The sequence below is a fragment of the Boeremia exigua genome (assembly GCF_020726555.1).
Source record: "Boeremia exigua strain MPI-SDFR-AT-0100 chromosome Unknown C7974scaffold_7, whole genome shotgun sequence".
In the NCBI taxonomy this organism is placed as follows: Eukaryota; Fungi; Ascomycota; class Dothideomycetes; order Pleosporales; family Didymellaceae; genus Boeremia; species Boeremia exigua.
Genome location: NW_025763524.1, coordinates 905,052 through 923,178, shown reverse-complemented (window position 1 = coordinate 923,178; position 18,127 = coordinate 905,052). Strand labels below are relative to the sequence as shown.

Genomic DNA, 18,127 nt, shown 5'->3' with positions numbered 1-18,127 from the left:
CAGTTCTCACCGTTCTGATCAACAAATCTGAATCAGCTGGCTCCTGCTCGGTACCCTGTCTTCGGCGGACTCGGCCTCACTTTTCAGTCATACGGTACCTATAAACGACGATGCCCCCGTGCTCTTAATTAGTGTACATCACACAGCCACTTTCTCGACCTTCGATGGGTATTCTTGCAGTTGTATTCAAATCCTAGCTCCTTCGGGTTGCACCAGCTGGTGGACAATCGTTCATTGCGACTCATGCTGACCTAGCGTCCTATCGAGTACTGGTCGAATCCCAGACCATAGCGGAGTCGATGCAAGCAAAACCTTCGTGGTTGCTTCAACACTTTGCAAATCCTCTTCCGGGAGCCTCTGCACTTCAAAGCACCTCATCCTGTGATCTTGATATCGTCCGGTCTTTTCGCCAACTCCCATAGACGCTCGAATCCGAGGAACATCATGTCTTTCAGTGCGTGGTCTTTACACGCTCCATCAAAGCACTTTCGACAAGAGCGAGTAGTGCACTTCGTCTTCGGGTAACGCCCGATACTCGACAAGTGTGACAGCTCCTGCCAATACTTCATGGCGAATCGGTATACGCAGATCTGATCTGCTTCGGTATGTCGGTGCGCATTCAAACTCTGGTATTCGAGCTGGCGACCGGCTTCCATCTTCTTAGTCAAGCATCTTTACATGCGAGGATGGCATCATCAGATGCCGCTCTCCAGTGCTTCAGCCGAAAGTATATCCCATGTTGCCGACGTTCTGAGGCATCATGGGTCCACCGATCGGACCTAGGGAAGCATTAGGAAGATCGCTGTTCGTAAACTCGAAACCAGCAGCCCAATCGTAATCGGGAAATTGATCCAGCATCGGTGGTACGCTGTAGTCGGATCCGTCCCAAGTGTCGAAACTCATTCCTGCCGCTGCAGGATTGACTTGAAGTTGCGGGTTGATGAGGCTCGGATCGAATTTTGTGAGAGGTTGTTGCGCTGTAGGTAAGGTTGATGGAGTAGAATTCGACACTGGAAACTTCTGGTTCTGGTTCTGGTTTTGGTTTTGGTTTTGAATGTAGGCTTGATCCAGGATCAGTTGATGGCGATTAGAGTTTGAGAAAGTTTGCTTACGAGGTGTGCTAGGTTGCGTCACTTCATGCGACGTGCTGAGAGCTTCATCTCCGTTATATGGGTTCTGCATGTTGCCGAACTCTTCCCGCCAATACCAGAACATATCATAGCTGACGCTCATGCTCAGTCTGGTTCGCAATCTCAATCCGAGCGACTCAATCCGTCCGTCTTTCCTGCGAAAGACTTTGCTGCTGTTCCAGAGGTCGTGCATGATCAGGGCTGTGCGTATTCCGATGTCTCCAGGCTGCAGGGAAACGTTTTTGAGGAATTGAACTGCTTGAAAGAACGCTTGTTCGCCGATAGCGAGATCCAAGTGCTGAGCAAGAGGACTGCGCACAAGCCTCAGGATGGTGAAGCCAGCAAGGCAGATGGTCCTGTCGACAAAAGACTGTGATACAGATGCAAGGTTGACTGTTTGGGCCATTATGGTCGCAGTGTTGATCGTTGAGACGCAAAGGGAGAAGAACCGAGACAGGCCATCCGCATCGGGGCTCATGGGATGAGCGAAGAAATGGAAAGACATTACGTGAATACGGGCACAGTTAAGCTGGAGCGTATCTGGGCTAGTCAGTTTATGTTGTATTCATGCTGAGCGCAGAACTGACCTAGTTCACTAGGAGAGGACGGTGCCAGGCTCAGAAGCTGAGAATCGAAAATGCTGATAAGTGATCGCAGCACGCGAACGTCGCACTTAATTGACTGCAGATTAGTCTTCCCCATGGCGACGATGGCACGCAAGAGGATGATGTAGACTTTGTGAAGGAACTGCAGATCAGAAGGCAGAAAAGGACTCATATCTTCGCGGTCTCGCTCGTCACAATCGAAGAACGACTCTGCCAGAGGTGGGATGCCTTCAGCGCAGCTTGTCCTACGTTGTGTCAGTCGATTGCCCTTCGTTGCTGATGTTCACCATACCTTATGGACACAATGACGCAGCACAGCCACAATCTTGCCCGAAACACCTTCTGTTCTTGATCCTTCTTCACGGGCATTCTGACAAAATCCTGACCTACCCCTGAGATGTGGAGGCCAATCTGAGTGGCCAGATGAACTGCAGATCCACACATCAGGTGAGTCATGTCCTTGTACATGGAGTTTGTTGGCAATCGCCATGTACAAAGAAGGAGGAGACCTTGGATCACTGGCATCGGGGATGACCGCAGCGCCATTGAAGAGAACGCCAGAGGCGTGATGAGTTGACTCGATCTGTCGAGCACGTTCGGATCCTCGGAATATCTTCTCGATCCAATTACAATGATGGTCCAGAAAAGAAATGGCGACGCCTCGTAGTAGTCATTGGGACCTAAAGATGCATCAAGAATAGGAAAAAGAGGATGGTACTGCGTAAAGAATCTGAAATAAAAGTCAGAGAGAAACAATAGAGGATGGTGGGGTGTAATACAGCATGAAGCAGTCGTCGATCCGTTTTGGGTCCAGGACGTAGCCGTCCAACATACGTGGAATCGTACCGTTAGACCCAGATCCTTTTCTTGTTGGTGGTCTTGATCCGAAAGCTGGTGACAATGAATGCGAACCGTCGGTCTGGCCGGAGGGATCCGAGTATTGGTCGTGGTCCATATCCATATTCGGCGATGCAGTTGAATGGGGGTAGTTGGATTCCGTTGCGGATCCTGGTGCCTGGCTATTTCTCATGTTCCATCGCAGCTCTTCCAACTCTCTCCGCATTTCAGCCTTGGTCTGACGAAGATTCCGGGTTGATGTAGGCAGGATCCTACATTCGAGACCCATCTTCTTGCAACGACCGCAGGGGTCGTGTGGTACCTTGTGTTGCTCAACATCACATCGGATCTAATCCATCAGTCATCTCGTCCATTGTCGGATGTAGTGCAGATGGTGGGGAGGGGTCATACCTTTTGTTGGCGACACTCGACGCATGCTTTCCGTCTGGGGGTAGTCATTCCGGGAATCCTTCGCCTAAAGTATCCACAATCGGTGTGTTAAACTGCAACGGCCCTACAATGCAACCAGTTCGCTCTCAATCGGCGAAATAAGGCACATATGTGTAAAGAGGAAGCTCGCCCTGAAGCGGAGAGGGACCGCAGCGAAGAAATTAGCTCTCTACGTCGTCATAGGACCAGCTGCAACCGGTGCGAATCGGAAGGCGGGGAACAGCCGAAGAAGGACCGCTAGGGAGATCTTTGTTGTGTATTTAGTTTCGAATTTTCGGTGTTCTCGCCCTGAGCCCCAGAAGTTTCTCTTATAAATCTGATTGTTTAGTGTTGCGTGTTGGAGCTAATGAGGCTTTTGATTGTGTGTGGTTGATGCTTGCATCAGCAGTGGATCACAGCGCGAAAATCCCCATGCCCAGAAATGCCAAACTTGAAGTGTTCTAGCGCGCTTCTCGTGGTGCACGTTCGCCTGAGCTATGGGATTTAGATGAGCGCGTTCTTACAATGTGCATCATGCCCATGGTTGTTGAACTACTTAGCCTTCAATGGCCAGGTACGTCAGATTAAAATGTGGCAAAGATGCGATACAGGGCGCGGTTGTTGTTCCGCCGCCACCTTCGCACCTCACCTTCCGGTGACCCTCGACATTCTTACCGCCATGCTCCCAGCAAATGCCAAACGTGTTCGGTGGAGATCTGAAGTGCAAGCGTGCCTGATCTTCCTCGCTGTCCACACGGCTTGGCCGTTTACAGCCTAGTAATTGCCTGGTACCTGTGTAGCTTCACTTTACCGCCATCGTGAACGGGCACTACTTGGGTTACACGGCTAGCAGCGCTTGGATCAAGCCATGAATCTCGTACGAATCCACTCAGCCACCAACCGGTGTCGAGACAGATGCGTTAGAACGGCAGCTCAACCGGGGCGCCACACCTACTACAGCCATAGACCGCCCCTGACCAGATGATTTGTACAAATGTTGGCGTGTTTGATGCACTCTATCCACGTGGTGGATGACAACGGAGCATCGAATCACGGTCTGCATAGCTTGGCGGAAGTTTTCTCCTTCGACGGCAACTGGGCAAGGTGGAGTGACCCTGTCCACACTCGCGCTTGGCGTGGCCAACCATCAACTCAATGTTGAGCCTCGAGCAAGCTCCGCGGATATTCGCGTTTCCGTTGTCTCTGTGGATAAGGCTGCTCTTGTCACCGCTGTCTTGCATAGAGGGAATGGCAAAGCGCTCAGATCTAGACTCTAGCAGAAACGTCCGGGCGGGACACCTGAAAGCATTCTAAACCTCCTTTCGTGGGCAACTATTCGCAGATGCGTCTACTGCTTCAAGCAATTGTACGATCCTGGACTATCGTATGATCAAAGCTTCGGCACATGACTTCCCTTCTCTAGGCGCGCTCCTTTTGAGACGCAACCTTCATCGTCGGCCCTCACCCTCATTGCTAGCTCAGGGACTTCTCCACAGACCCATTGCGGAAGGCAGGTTAACCGTCGCGTCTTCCATGTCTCCGTGTCCATAGGGACTCCGCGGATAGGCGAATGCAGCAGGGCTTAGACGCGGCCCTTGGACTGCGTCTACTTCGGCCCCAATCAACGTCTGGCGTAGACCTCGAGCGTCATGAAGTACAATGTAGACATCGCAAGATCAGCACTTGACCTTCCTTTTGCAGCAGCCAAATTTCCCGAGGACAAAAGGAACATCAACCCTGAATGATCGACATGCAAGTCTCATCCGAATAGGAAAGAAGTGCTCACAAGATACATTGACCACGAGAAGACTGCGAGTTGAGGAGCACATTCCAGACTCATACTCCTGGTCGCCTGAAAACCAAGCTGTTCGCCCTCTATAGATCGAGATCCTTCAATCAAACCTTCAAAGCCAACAAGCCTCAGTCCCCAAGCAACTCACCGTGGCGACCGCCTTCAGCATTCGATTGACCTGGACGACTCGGTAGTGCTTTTTCAGCCTCGCCATACACTAATGTGGCTACCCCGATATCAGCCCTAATATAGGGTACCGCGCCAGCTAACCACCAAAGCTCATACTGGCGGAATCATACCGCCCTCCCGAAAAGATCATCAACTGCGGTTGATTCACCGCGATAAAGATGATTTGAGTCCTGCAAAATCATCAAATGGCCAGTTTAACATGCCTGGGTGCAGAATAGCTCTCATCACCGTCGTTAGCGACAGGGAGATATCTAGGAGAAAGATCGGACCTCGCGACAGCATCCATATCGAGCCAGCATCCAGCATCAACGCTTAGCGCCATCAAGCAGTACATCGACATCAGAGCCGGGAGCAGTAACCAGCTGTATCGACGATCCGGCACGCGTGGCACTGACCGCAGCAATGCGCAGTGCAGGGACCTCAATGTAACGGCCCGATTCGGATGCCGGGAATACGTCAACGCAAGCTGTCTTGCATGTGGAACGCGTGCAGCGAACGCCTCACAATTGCAGCAGAACACGCAACGACACAGTCTTAAGCAAGTGCGCTCTGACGCTGGGAGAAGCGGAAAGCTTCTTAGTAGATTTCTAGATCAAGTTTCTATATGGCGGTCTAGGATATCGTAGTTGGCGCTCGAATGGCCGTTAAATGGTAGCTGCAGTCGCAGCTATAACAATTGTCGCACAGATCAAAGAATCCTTAGCCCTGCGATAAGGGCTCAAAAACCACTGGGACCCGCCCAAGCAGCGAGACACTCGCCGTTGCCCAAACGTGGTTGGTGTAGAAGAGTAGACGCACAGGAACCGCTAAACCAGAACGCCTGTCCAGCGCAAATATTCTGGGCAAACCAAAAGTATGTATGGGTGATGTTTACAAGAAAGGCAGTATGACGCCCTTCCTCATCGGACTCCCACGGCCGTCCGCCGAGGATGCACTGTAGCCGGAATCGCGATCAAGATCATCACTATCGATGTCGATGTCGAACGCAGCCTCAGTCTCATCCCCCTCTTCTTCATCCTCATCGCCGTCCCAAGCCTTCTGTTGAGCACCGCGGTTGTTCCAGCGCAGTGTGCGGCTGATGCTGTCAAACCACTCAGTGGGCTGCGATAGGACGGTGGGGAAGGGGTACTGCGACGCCGCGATAGTGACGTGGTCGCCCTGGCGGAGCTCAACGCGACCCTTGCCATCGAAAGCACAATAGGCAGTTGCACGTGACTTGAGGGGTACCGCAATCCGAAGAGCCATGCTGTCGTTAAGCAGCATGGGGCGGAAGGAAAGAGTGTGCGGGCAGATGGGTGTGAGGAGGATCGCAGGAATATCGGGGTGCACAAGGGAGCCGCCGGCAGAAAGCGAGTACGCTGTCGAACCAGTGGGTGTGGAGAATATGCAGCCATCTGCCTGTACGACTGTGAGGAGGTTGCCATCGCCGTACAGCTCGAGATTGGACACGTAGGGTGATGGGCCGCGATCAATGACAAGCTCGTTGAGGACTTCGAACTGCTCGGCCTCAATGTGCTGAGGTGAGCCAAGGGCTGCGTTCTTTTGGTACCTGTAAACCGTGCACGTGAAGCGCATGCGCAGATTCACACGCATACCAGCATCGCCCATGATCTTGTTTAGTGCCCCTTTATACTGCTCAAATTGGAAGTTGGTGAGGAATCCGAGGCTGCCGAGCGAAAAAGATAAGATCGGCGGAACAATACGCTGGAACAACCATGACGTGAACAGCACTGTGCCATCACCACCGAGCGTCAGGACGAGGTCAAATTTCTCGGGCGTCTCCCAGCACAGATCTGGGGTCCAATAGCGCAAGGACTGCTCGAAACGCTTATCTTTGGCTAACAGAGAGGGCGCATCGAATCTTTTCGATCTCTGAAGCTTGTAATCCACATAGACGTTTACGCCGACATCTGACCCGTATCGTGGTGTTGTGAGTAGCCACTCCGCCAGCTCCCGAGTCAGATGTACCAAGGCGTTATCGCGTGCTTTGGTCACGATCATGACGTTTCGCACAGTCATCTTGATTGGTCGGCGCTGGAGTTGTTTGGAGACCTCGCGCACGCTGAACGCAGTCTGCATGAGTCTCGAATGCGATATCGAGTCGTCGTCGGCTATTTCCTCTAATACTTTATCGAGGTTTACGGCTTTGTCAAACTTCTTGTGGAAGTAGCATGGCGATGCGAGAGCAGCCATCTTGCTGACAGCAAGGTCGCCCGACTCTAGGTTAAGCTCAGAAAGCGCATCGGCAAGCGCTTTGTGGGTGATGCTTTTTGACCGCCGGGTCTTGCCCTCTGCTGCGCTCTTCTTGTCCTCCATGACCATGGAATCGATTGATTGTGCCGTGGGGGGTCGTGATTGCAGAGCCTTCAGGATCGTCTGGCGGGGTATGGAAGAATCGAACGAAGCTGCGTTCTTGCGATGCTTCCGGATGCGGTGCTCACCAAAGGATGGCAGCTGAGGCAGGACTGTGAGGTTCTCAATCGACGACGAGTTGCTGATAATAGCCGAGTGTTCGTTCCGAAGTGACTCGTCCGGTGTCGCACAGGATGGTATCGAGTCGGATGCAGTTGGCGCACCGACTAGTTCTGTCGTTGCTACCGAAGAAGCATTATCTTTGAAGCCTTGCGGCAAGTAAACACTTGTCTGCGGAGGCGGCGGAGACTGTGCAGGGGGTGCGAGATTTATTGGTGATGCACCGGCGGCGTTAACGGCGGAGATGTTATCCCGCGGCCTTTGTGGAGACAGGAGCGGATGAATTTTGGTCGGTGAGAACGGCTCCCCATCCTTGGTTGTCCTCGGCATCATTGTCGCTTATTAAATAAATTACTGAACAGCGCGGGATGCGATGGCGCGAATGACGACGATATTTGCCGGAAATCGTCTCTCGGAAGGCAGGTAGTGCCGCAAAAAGCACCGACGGTCTACGTTTTGTTGGATGTTGAGTGATATGGCGATGCAAACGTAACCAGACGTTCAATCAATTATAGCGATCCTATCAAGCTCCAGGCTGGCGATGAGAAATGATACAAGAAGGAGCCGAAGGATTGCGGCTATTGCATGGGAGCGACTCGTGGAATCTCGATCGGAGATGTGACGGGCGCGAGTAGTGACTGTAGGCTGAGTGCGGCGTGGTGTGATGGACGGCGGAACTTCGTGACCGTCGGTGGAGGTGATGCAATATAATTGAAGAGACCGGCTCGATTATTGACAAAAGCAAAGCGAATAGTACAAGGGGTGTGGGTTGTTGTACCCAGGTGCAAAGCGCAGACAGGGGAAAGAAGGACGTGAATCTCACGGCGGTACTAAATGCACCTGCTGCATCTGAACTATATCTCATTTTGACATCTGCACAACATCGATATTACCAGCCTGTCCGATAAACCCTCGAGCCACATGCAGGCACTGTTCTGCACGCATGCCTCAAACGCAGGTACCGCAAGTCCGTGGCGGCTAGTCCGCTGAAGGGGCCTGACACCCGCAGCGTTTGAGGCACAAGTCAGCGTCGGCTTTCAGTCCAAAGTTAGGTTGAACGTTGGTCAAACCGCCATGCCGCAGCAAACAAGACTGTCAGGGCGCGTGCATTCGCGCGTGTTGTCAATTTGCCTCCCCAGGCAATGTCCCTTTTCAGGTCTTTGCGCTGTTCAATTGGCAGCCTCCACAGCGGTTGTGGCTCCACCTCGACCGAAATCTCACACTCTTAGCGTTCGACAAACGGCTGCCCGTAACACGCCCATTCATTTGACACTGAGCGCCGTCTGTACCGACATAGTGTATGGAGATAGCATGCTATCCTGCACCAGATCTCGTAGCAGTAAAGCCGCTGTGTCCGCACCTGTCGAGGACGAATGAGACCATTTCACGAACACGAGGGCGAAACGAGCCGAGAGTGCATTAGCCTGTGCAGCGTGTAGCAGGAAGCTGCAACCTTTTGCTTGACACATGGCTATCGGAGACGAGACAGATCGAGCCTCGCCAAAGACGAGCTGTCAACCAAATTTGGGACGCATTAAACTCGCTGCCGCCCCATGCCGATGCATGTGTGAATCATACACCTCAGAAACATGTATCACGAATTGGGGTCGGAAATGCGGGAGGTACGGCGCGGGACGTCTGTGAGCTGATGCAACCATGCCTGCTTCTGCGTGGTTTTCGTCCGAGACCTGCGCCGCCCCATATTCGCCTCAGACAGACTGTAGAGCGCCGTACGTGAGAGGTCAGCAAGAGTCTCGAGACGCGATCCAATGTACTGTAGCGCTGTGTTCACTACCCACAGCGAAGTGCCGAGAGACGCTTCCGCAGTGACAGCCTGGAACGCTGCATTGGCGCGTGGAGAAGCAGGCGTAATGTGCATCCTCGAATGCTACCCGCTTTCTCCACACCCATGTCTCAGTGGCTTGTTGTGGCTGTGAACCATGGACTTCACACCATGGCGACTCATGTAGCCGCCCTGCAAGTGGGCAATGAACGGCAAACTGAAGCATTAATACCTTGAGTTAATTCAATACCCGTCGCAGAGCCCGTCACTGAAGCGCATATTGTAGTCTGGCGATTTATTGGCGCTGAACATGTGGTAAGTTGTGCTTTTGAGGTTCGTTGATATGTCGTGGTATCTAAAATATCGGAGCATGAGAAAAAGATTAAGCTTGGAAGCTCTAAACTGAAGCAAGAGCCTTGCGAGCGAAGGTGGGCAGTACGAAGGATGCCTCGTGGATCTCCTTGCTGTAGTACTTGCAGAGCTTGTCCTCCTCCTCAGAGGTCCAGCTGCGAAGAGGCTTCTTGAGGTTGCGCTCAGCGTCCTTGGAGCAGACCATGAAGCCGATCTGGCCAGAGGGGTAGGTGGGGATGGTGGTGTAGGCGTACTCGACGTTGGGGAAGACAGCCTTGCAAGACTTCTTGAGGTCGGTGATGATGTGGAGGTGCAGCCACTGGTTCTCAGCTGGATAACAGTCAGCATATGTTCAAAGAATTGCTCGACAAGCGCGTGTAGCGGTTCTCAAGTCGATGCAGCAGAGAGATAAGAAGGGGGCGTACAACCTTGGGTCGTAATCACACCACCCTCACGGAGGGCACCGTTCAACAGCTCAAAGTAAGGCTTCTGGAAGAGAGCCTCGGCGGGGCCCTCTGGGTCGCTAGAATCGGTAATGATGACATCGAACTGGTTCTTCTTGTCCTCGAGGAACTTGAAGCCATCGCCAACGATGGTCTCAGTCTTGGGGTGGTCGAAGCCAACGGACATGCCGGGGAGATACTTCTTGGACAGGCGAATGACGGCCTCGTCAATGTCGCAGAGAACAGCCTGCTCAACGCATTCGTGCTTGACGACCTCACGGAGGACACCACCGTCACCACCACCGATAACGAGAACGTTCTTGGGGTTGGGGTGAGAGTTCATGGCAAGGTGGGTGATCATCTCCTGGTAGCTGAAACACCATCAGCGATCCGACAAACTCTACAATTGTGTTATTGGGGCTTACGAGAACTCATCGCGCTCGGTGCACTGAATGACGTTGTCGAGGACGAGGACCATGCCGTAGTCGGTAGACTTGAAGATAAGGACATCCTGGTACAAGCTCTTCTCGTGGTGGATAACCTCCTCGACCTTGAGTGTCATGGCCTGACCAGGCCACATGCCGGAGATCTCACGGAACCAGCCATCTATACAAATTATTAGTCTCGAAGTATCACTCGTGGGGCGCGAACAGGAAGTGAATCGCGTATAACATACCCTTGATAGTGGGGTGCTCGATAGCAGGCATTTTGAATGTGGTGTTTGTGAAAAGACGAAAAGTCGGTTTGCGTGTGAATGATGGAATGCGAGAGATGACAAAAAGGTTAAAAGGCCGACAACGATTATATATGGGGACCTTCAGGATTGCGGTGTCAATTGGGCTCTTCGAAAACTTTCACGGTGCCTGGGCAACAATTTTCAAGCTATGCAGGCGCGTCATGCCCCGCGCTCCACGCCAGAGACGCCTTCCCCTTCTCGGTCTAGTGCGGGGCTCACGAAGTGGGCACAGAAGGTGCTACCGACTCCGAATAGCTGCCGTTCTTGGACATGCCACCAAGTATCCATAATATGGACCGCATATAGTCATGACGGTGCTGCGCGCGATGCAGAATCGCTTTCTACTCCAAGCCAACTTATACTTATGTCTGAAGGACAAACGGTGTCCGTAGGACATGAATTGACGTGTAGACTGAAGCGGGGTTAGGCGTACCTTGAGCCATTTCATGTAGGAGCCTGTTAAGGAAGCTGACGTGACGTGGGGTACTTATCATCCGGAGGTGCCTATAAGAATGCGCTGTATCCTGCCTGTTGGTTTTGTATTCTCCAGTAGCAGCTTTGGCTTGATCTTGACTTACCCAAGTATCCCAACATGGCAGCAAATGATATTGAACAGTTCTTGAAAAACAAGACCTGGGTCGATCAACCTGAGGTCTTGCCGTGGTACGTCAAAGACCTGGTCGATCTTCCACCAAATACCAGAGAGCTTTTCGAGACGTACAGTAAAGTGCCATCAGATGAAGTCGTCTCGCACATCACACAGATCAGGGATAAGGCCTTCAAGATCGTGAGTCTACGATCATGTAAAAGATCACTCCAAGACTGATAAAGCGAACAGTTTCCGTACCCGTGTCTTGGACATTGGGGGTTCCTCAACCTGAACATCCAAACCTCGAACGCTTACAAGGAGGTCGTTCCGCGCATTAAGGCTGGCGAACAGTACTTAGATGTTGGCTGTTGTATGGGTCAAGACATACGGAAGCTGGTGTACGATGGAGCACCCTCGGAAAACCTCTACGCATCGGACGTGAAGGGCGATTTTTGGGGCCTTGGCCAGGAGTTGTTTCTGGACGAGTCGTCCTTGAAAGCCACCTTCATTGCGGCTGACATCCTCGACGACAAGTCGCCTCTGCAGGAACTCACCGGCAAATTCGACATCATCCATGCAGCTTCGTTCTTCCATCTCTTCGATTGGGATGGCCAAGTCATAGCAGCCAAAAGGATGGTTAGCTTGCTTAACCCTGCATCAGACAGCCTCATCCTCGGCCGTCAAGTTGGTCGTACAGAAGCGGGCGAATTCACAGCCGGCGTCGAACGAGATAAGAGGCGATACTGGCACAACCTTGAATCATGGACCAAGCTGTGGGATTTGGTTGGCGACGAGACTGGCACGAAATGGAAAGTCGAGGCAGAATTCGATAACTCCCAGCGCAATAGGAGCAGTCTGGCGGACTTCATTCCCAAGGACTCTAGGTTCATGAAGTTCACCATCCGGAAAGCGTGAGCATGATGTATAGAGTCGCGTGCGACTTGATTGACTGCGAGTCATATTTTAGATCATAGACCGAATCGCATTTTTCGTTTAGACGTGTCGTTTCAAATATCAGGTGCAATGCCTTGCAATAACAGTCGAAGCCTTGTGAAAGCCTTGGACAGCAGAGTCCAACCAATCAACTGTATCCAGGGTCCAAAGCAAACAAGCCAAACACAATCGTGGCTTCAACATCACCACCATTCACTTCCTTTACCAGTACCTAAATACCCATTGAACCTTTGCTTTTGCGTTTTTACTCGCAAGTTATCGCCATGGATCCTTATTCGCCAGAAGGAGGCATGTCATGGCCTCCGAACAATCATGCCACCTCCTGCTAACATGAACCAGAGCTCATCAACATCCACACAGCGTTCCACGCTGGCGCATACCAACAAGTCCTCGACTTCGACACTTCCTCATTCTCCTCCAGCAATGCGCTCCCTGTCCGTGTCCTGAAAGCACGCTCGCAAATCGCTCTTGGGCAAGCACAGGCTGTCTCCTCCGAATTCGCCAGCGAAAAGACACCGGATCTCGTTGCTGTGAAGCTTCTGGCGGACCTTGAGCAGGGCAAGGATGTCACTGCTGCGACAAAGAAGCTGGCAGAGCAATACGGCCAAGAGAATTTGGCTGTGCAAATCATTGGAGGCATCATCTTGGAGCGGGCAGGCGAGACAGAGGAGGCTCTTGCACTGCTGAGCAAGCACGAGGGCAGCCTTGATGCGTGAGCTGAGCCGAACCAGGAGACTGAAGTCCAATCAGCTGACACATTACAGTGTCGCTCTTATTGTACAAATCCACCTCCAGCAGAACCGCGCAGATCTCGCTGCCAAGGAGTCTCAACGCGCACGGAAATGGGCACAGGACAGCCTCCTCGTCAACATCGCAGAGTCGTGGGTCGGCATGCGCGAGGTATGCTTCACGCACTACAGATACTTATAAACAATATTCTAACACACCATAGGGCGGCGAGAAGTACCAGTCCGCTTTCTACGTCTTCGAAGAGCTCGCCCAGACCTCGCAATCACAGTCGCCGCATTCGCTCGTAGCACAAGCCGTATCCGAATTGCACCTCGGTCGCCTGCCGGAGGCTGAAGCCGCTTTGCAGCAGGCGATTGAGATCGATCCCAAGTCAGCAGACACCATTGCTAACCTGGTCGTTTTGAACACATTGCTTGGGAAGAAGGAGGAGACAGCGCAGCTAAAGCAGCAGCTTGAGAGCACAAACGCCGAGCACAGAGCGGTCAAGGACTGGGCAGAGAAGAAGAGCGAGTTCCAGAAGGCGGCGGCGAAATACACACCGAAGTTTGAAGTGGCTGCTTAGAGAGGGAAGGCGGGGAGATGAAGAGCACCAAAGGTGTCACAGGACGTGGCTAGTTTTGATCAGCGCGAGCATTTGGCTTGAGAGGACATGAGGCACTACGATCAATGGATCAACCAATACATGGCCAAGATGCACTGCATACGCACACTATGCAACTGCTTACGGCTAAGCTCAGCAACCAACTAACGATGATTATTCGAGAAGTTTCAAACGTGCCCAGCTCCCGTCATGACAGCTCGCCTTTTTCGGTCCCAAGATTTGGGGATCTGTCTTCCCGAAGAAACAATATGCGTCAAGTTATAGTGTACCTGTGCTATGACACTGACGGGAGGCATTTTGCCGAAGAGACAGTAGAGCTGGAAGACCATACGGATACCAAAGTCAGCGACCGAGACATACAAAAGCGGCATACTTGCTGCGCACATCCTCTTCCCAGCAAACCAAAAGGCGTCCAGATGAGTAAAGTGAAGGCCGTTAGCACCCCACATGCTCACCGCATGTGTGTTCTCGAAACTCACTTTCGGAAGTAGCACCTCCCGAACAGGGTCCAGCTGCAGCACGCAAGCATAAACATGCACAAAGACGTACAAACCGTCCCACAGCAATCAGCTGCACAGTGCGTATCTGGCGGCACGGCACAGGAAGGACGCAAACGGTTGTGGTGTGCGGCGTGTGGCTGTCGACATCTCGATGTGCTCCAGGCCATGCTGAGCCGTGCGCGTGCCGCAACACGCGGGCGCAATTAACGTTGTCGATCAATCCAGACTGTCGGATCCTTTCAGCCCTGGCGACCGCGGTCATCCTTCACCCTCTCATCTCAAGCCGTATCGGCATCGTGGGCGCCTCGCTGTGCAGTCGCTCACCGATAGCTGCGCACTACTATGCAAACACTATGCGGCAGCGCAGCTGACACGCAGAATGTCAGCGCGTGGGGAACAAGGCCGCGCATCTTGCTGCAACGGCTTGTGTGTGGCTTCCGGGACCTGATGCATCCGAAGCACTCTTGGAACAAGCTTAGCCCTAGCTCAGCACCCAATGAACGTGGGTCCACCGACCAAAGTCGCAGGTCTTGGTCGCAGCTGCGGTTCCAAAGAAAGCAATGTACACGAGGACTCCGTTGCGTGAGACTCGTGCTTGGATTTGTGGACTCGTTACTTGCGGCGTCTTGCGGCGCGAAAGCACGGTGCGCTGCGTAGAGATTTCAGGCCGAGCGGTTTGTGGTATGGTGTGCAGATGAGTGATCTGCTGGAGCCCGCTTTATTTGAGATCGTTATGCGATTGCAATCTGTGTAATCTCCGCACTTCGTGTATACCGCGCTCTTCAACCTCTACTCTGAACTCTCCCTCTGTGCTCTGACATACGTGCGTCCCTATCCGGTCGAGTTGGACATTCTTCCGCCCTCCGCTATCTCCGGCGCGCCATACCACATCGAACGATTTGCATGCTGTCGTCATAAGCATGGTCGGTATACAAAGTGAGGACACGCACGAGGTGCACGAGGCACAGACACCGATTCTAGAGAACATGGTTATTGGAGTACCGCCTGTATTTGAGGGCTTGACGAAGCAGCTCGACAAGATTGTCGAGCAGCCGTTGCTCGGTCCAAAAGCCCAGTTTCCTCTAGGTACTTGCGTTCCTCACTCGGAGTAGCCGGAGATAAATGCTGACACTAAACAGCGAGCTTTGCATACGCACGGAAGAATGAAAGTGGAAGGCGGTTGCCGCAGGCGATCGCGCACCGAGGCTTCAAAGCGAAGTTCCCTGAGAACACCATGGGTGCATTCAAAGGAGCTGTAGAAGTTGGTGCTGACGCTCTTGAAACGGATGTTCACTTGACAAAAGATGGTGTCGTTGTACTGTCGCATGACAAAGATCTGAAGCGTTGCTTTGGGCGAAAGGAAAAGCTTCTCGACTGCGACTACGAGTTCGTGAGTACACTGAGGACATTGAAGGAGCCCCACGAATCGATGCCGAGATTGTCTGATCTACTGGAGTACTTGGCACAACCTGGACTGGAAAACATCTGGTTACTGCTAGATATCAAGGTGAGCCGTGCGCCCAACACATAGAGACTGTGCGCTGACGTTGTACAGCTCGACAACAATGCCGACGACGTGATGCGTCTAATCAGTGAGACTATTCGAAGTGTGCCTCCCTCGCCGGCAAAGCCATGGCAGAGTCGCATTGTGCTGGGCTGCTGGGCGGCGAAGTATCTGCCACTGTGCTCTCACTACTTGCCCGGTTTCTCAGTATCACACATCGGCTTTTCGGTGCTTGTCGCATCATACTTTTTCACAGTGCCGAACGTGTCATTCAACATGAACCAGGCAGTGCTGATGCCGCCATGGGGCAAGGCATTCATTCGTAAAGCGCAACGTGACGGGCGACCCGTGTATGCGTGGACTGTGAACGACGCACGGAGGATGAGGTGGGATATCCAGCAAGACTTGGACGGTGTCATCACAGATGATCCAGAGCTGTTCTTGGAGGTGCGCCGGGGATGGCATGAGGGGACTAAGAACGGCCTTCGAACCAGAGACTGGCTGGATATCGTCAGAGTGAACTTCTTCGCTCTTATCTTCTCGATACTATTCCAGCTCATGTTTGGCTTCGGGCTGCCGAAACCGAAAGCGAAGGCGAAGCAGGCTATATAGGAGCGTCGAACAGCAACGCAAGTGCTGCAGCTGTAGACAGAAACATTGTTATGACATACAAATGAAACACGTTTGACTGTTGTGACGATGACGTGATGTTGGATTGAAGAGCTCCAGGATTGGCACCTTTGGGCGTTCGTCCCTTGTAAATTTAGGCGCGTTTGCGGGGAGCACGCGTCAGGTCAACAACCCAAACCCCACGCTCACTCACTACACACCACCATGCCTAGGTATGACGAGACGCAAACCAAAATGACGCGCCTGCAAGCTTACTAACATGCGCCAGGGAAATAATAACGCTGCAGGCTGGCCAATGCGGCAACAGCGTCGGGCAGCAGTTCTGGCAGCAGCTGTGTCAAGAGCATGGTATCAACCAGGACGGCAACCTCGAGGACTTTGCGACCGAAGGCGGCGACCGCAAAGATGTCTTCTTCTACCAATCAGACGACACTCGTTACATCCCGCGTGCCATTCTCCTCGATCTCGAGCCTAGGGTGCTCAATTCTATCCAGTCGAGCGCCTACAAGAACATTTACAACCCCGAGAACTTCTACATACACAAGTCAGGCACCGGCGCAGGCAACAACTGGGGCATGGGATACAGCATGGGCGAAACAGTCCATGAAGAGATTCTCGATATGATTGATCGCGAGGCCGACGGCTCAGACTCGCTTGAGGGCTTCATGATGCTGCACTCAATTGCTGGAGGTACTGGTTCAGGTCTGGGATCGTACATGCTGGAGCGCCTGAACGATCGCTTCCCTAAGAAGCTCATTCAGACCTACAGTGTCTTCCCCAACACTCAGGATGGTGATATTGTCGTCCAGCCATACAACAGTCTTCTCAGCATGCGTCGATTGACACAGAACGCTGACTCAGTCGTGGTCCTGGATAACGGTGCTTTGTCGAAGATCGCCGCAGACCGGTTGCATGTGCTCAACCCCTCCTTCGAGCAGACGAACCAGCTCGTCTCGACCGTTATGTCAGCTAGTACAACAACCCTGCGCTACCCGGGCTACATGCATAACGATCTGGTCGGCATTGTTGCGTCGCTCATTCCAACACCACGCTGTCACTTCCTTATGACTGCATACACGCCGTTCTCAGGCGAGAACGTAGAACAAGCCAAAACTGTCCGCAAGACTACGGTGCTGGACGTCATGCGGCGACTCCTCCAGCCCAAGAACCGCATGGTCTCGACCAACCCCACCAAGAAGAGCTGCTACATGTCCATTCTCAATATCATCCAGGGAGAGGCCGATCCTTCAGATGTAAGTCAATCTCGGTTTGGCCAAGTCCATGTGCTAACGTTGAACAGGTACACAAATCACTAATGCGTATTCGTGAACGACGACTGGCGACCTTCATCCCTTGGGGTCCTGCCTCAATTCAAGTCGCTCTGACCAAGAAGTCCCCTTATGTACAATCATCGCACCGAGTATCTGGCCTCATGCTTGCAAACCATACCGGTATTGCAACACTCTTCAAGCGTATCGTGGCGCAATACAACACGCTCAGGAAGCGCAATGCTTTCCTCGAAAGCTATAAGCGCGAGGCGCCCTTCAAGGATGGCCTCGGCGAGTTCGACGAAGCTAAGGAGGTCGTTCAAGGCTTGATCGAGGAGTACGAGGACGCAGAGAACGCAGATTATCTAAGCAAGGAGACACCCCCTGTCGACGAAGATGGCGACAAGCGGGTTGGCTGAGTTATATTCTGCAATAGCATGGACGGCGTTCGCATACTACTGAAATTCCTGGAGTTCTCTGGATATGCCCCTTCTTGGCCGAGGTGGCGTTTGGACAAAGTACCGCTTGTGTCGTGGAGCGATACTTCAAAGATACCAATTACTT

General features: G+C 52.6%; 7 protein-coding genes across 7 annotated transcripts; 3 read left to right on the top strand and 4 right to left on the bottom strand.

Annotated features, from left to right (window-relative positions):
* Positions 1-717: 717 nt before the first annotated feature.
* Positions 718-3,031, bottom strand: C7974DRAFT_434540 (fungal-specific transcription factor domain-containing protein; the record flags this gene model as incomplete). Its single annotated transcript, XM_046144995.1, has 5 exons — positions 718-1,670; positions 1,718-1,980; positions 2,028-2,465; positions 2,515-2,921; positions 2,984-3,031. 5 exons carry the CDS (start codon positions 3,029-3,031, stop codon positions 718-720), a joined length of 2,109 nt encoding a protein of 702 aa, XP_045996232.1.
* Positions 3,032-5,852: 2,821 nt separating this feature from the next.
* Positions 5,853-7,787, bottom strand: C7974DRAFT_376960 (ATP-NAD kinase-like domain-containing protein; the record flags this gene model as incomplete). Its single annotated transcript, XM_046140320.1, has 1 exon — positions 5,853-7,787. The coding sequence occupies one exon, from the start codon at positions 7,785-7,787 to the stop codon at positions 5,853-5,855; it is 1,935 nt and encodes a 644-aa protein (XP_045996231.1).
* A 95-nt stretch (positions 7,788-7,882) lies between these two features.
* Positions 7,883-8,424, bottom strand: C7974DRAFT_201681 (uncharacterized protein). The gene has a single exon (XM_046136783.1). The coding sequence runs from the start codon at positions 8,317-8,319 to the stop codon at positions 7,978-7,980; it is 342 nt and encodes a 113-aa protein (XP_045996230.1). The 5' UTR covers positions 8,320-8,424; the 3' UTR covers positions 7,883-7,977.
* Positions 8,425-9,483: 1,059 nt separating this feature from the next.
* On the bottom strand, positions 9,484-10,871 carry C7974DRAFT_201652 (Spermidine/spermine synthase). Its single transcript, XM_046136782.1, has 4 exons — positions 10,708-10,871; positions 10,457-10,637; positions 10,014-10,402; positions 9,484-9,918 (listed from the first exon to the last, which is right to left on the bottom strand). The coding sequence occupies exons 1-4, from the start codon at positions 10,736-10,738 to the stop codon at positions 9,635-9,637; spliced, it is 885 nt and encodes a 294-aa protein (XP_045996229.1). The 5' UTR covers positions 10,739-10,871; the 3' UTR covers positions 9,484-9,634.
* Positions 10,872-11,298: 427 nt separating this feature from the next.
* On the top strand, positions 11,299-12,354 carry C7974DRAFT_396109 (uncharacterized protein). Its single transcript, XM_046142041.1, has 2 exons — positions 11,299-11,554; positions 11,606-12,354. Exons 1-2 carry the CDS (start codon positions 11,360-11,362, stop codon positions 12,269-12,271), a joined length of 861 nt encoding a protein of 286 aa, XP_045996228.1. The 5' UTR covers positions 11,299-11,359; the 3' UTR covers positions 12,272-12,354.
* Positions 12,355-12,440: 86 nt separating this feature from the next.
* C7974DRAFT_201689 (coatomer epsilon subunit-domain-containing protein) lies at positions 12,441-13,725 on the top strand. Its single transcript, XM_046136784.1, has 4 exons — positions 12,441-12,598; positions 12,650-13,022; positions 13,075-13,210; positions 13,263-13,725. The coding sequence occupies exons 1-4, from the start codon at positions 12,574-12,576 to the stop codon at positions 13,620-13,622; spliced, it is 894 nt and encodes a 297-aa protein (XP_045996227.1). The 5' UTR covers positions 12,441-12,573; the 3' UTR covers positions 13,623-13,725.
* Positions 13,726-15,081: 1,356 nt separating this feature from the next.
* Positions 15,082-17,982, top strand: C7974DRAFT_434534 (Tubulin/FtsZ, GTPase domain-containing protein; the record flags this gene model as incomplete). Its single annotated transcript, XM_046144994.1, has 5 exons — positions 15,082-15,247; positions 15,301-15,668; positions 15,717-16,015; positions 16,564-17,548; positions 17,596-17,982. The coding sequence occupies 5 exons, from the start codon at positions 15,082-15,084 to the stop codon at positions 17,980-17,982; spliced, it is 2,205 nt and encodes a 734-aa protein (XP_045996226.1).
* Between the last annotated feature and the right edge of the window lie 145 nt (positions 17,983-18,127).

Coding starts and splice junctions, on each gene's coding strand:
- C7974DRAFT_201681 (XM_046136783.1), bottom strand. CDS start 8,319: ATGAGATATAGTTCAGATGCAGCAGGTGCATTTAGTACCGCCGTGAGA.
- C7974DRAFT_201652 (XM_046136782.1), bottom strand. CDS start 10,738: ATGCCTGCTATCGAGCACCCCACTATCAAGG. Junction 10,638..10,707: donor CGAGCACCCCACTATCAAGG/GTATGTTATACG, acceptor TAATTTGTATAG/ATGGCTGGTTCCGTGAGATC. Junction 9,919..10,013: donor TGTGATTACGACCCAAGGTT/GTACGCCCCCTT, acceptor ACTGTTATCCAG/CTGAGAACCAGTGGCTGCAC.
- C7974DRAFT_396109 (XM_046142041.1), top strand. CDS start 11,360: ATGGCAGCAAATGATATTGAACAGTTCTTGAAAAACAAGACCTGGGTC. Junction 11,555..11,605: donor GGGATAAGGCCTTCAAGATC/GTGAGTCTACGA, acceptor TAAAGCGAACAG/TTTCCGTACCCGTGTCTTGG.
- C7974DRAFT_201689 (XM_046136784.1), top strand. CDS start 12,574: ATGGATCCTTATTCGCCAGAAGGAG. Junction 13,023..13,074: donor CACGAGGGCAGCCTTGATGC/GTGAGCTGAGCC, acceptor GACACATTACAG/TGTCGCTCTTATTGTACAAA. Junction 13,211..13,262: donor CGTGGGTCGGCATGCGCGAG/GTATGCTTCACG, acceptor AACACACCATAG/GGCGGCGAGAAGTACCAGTC.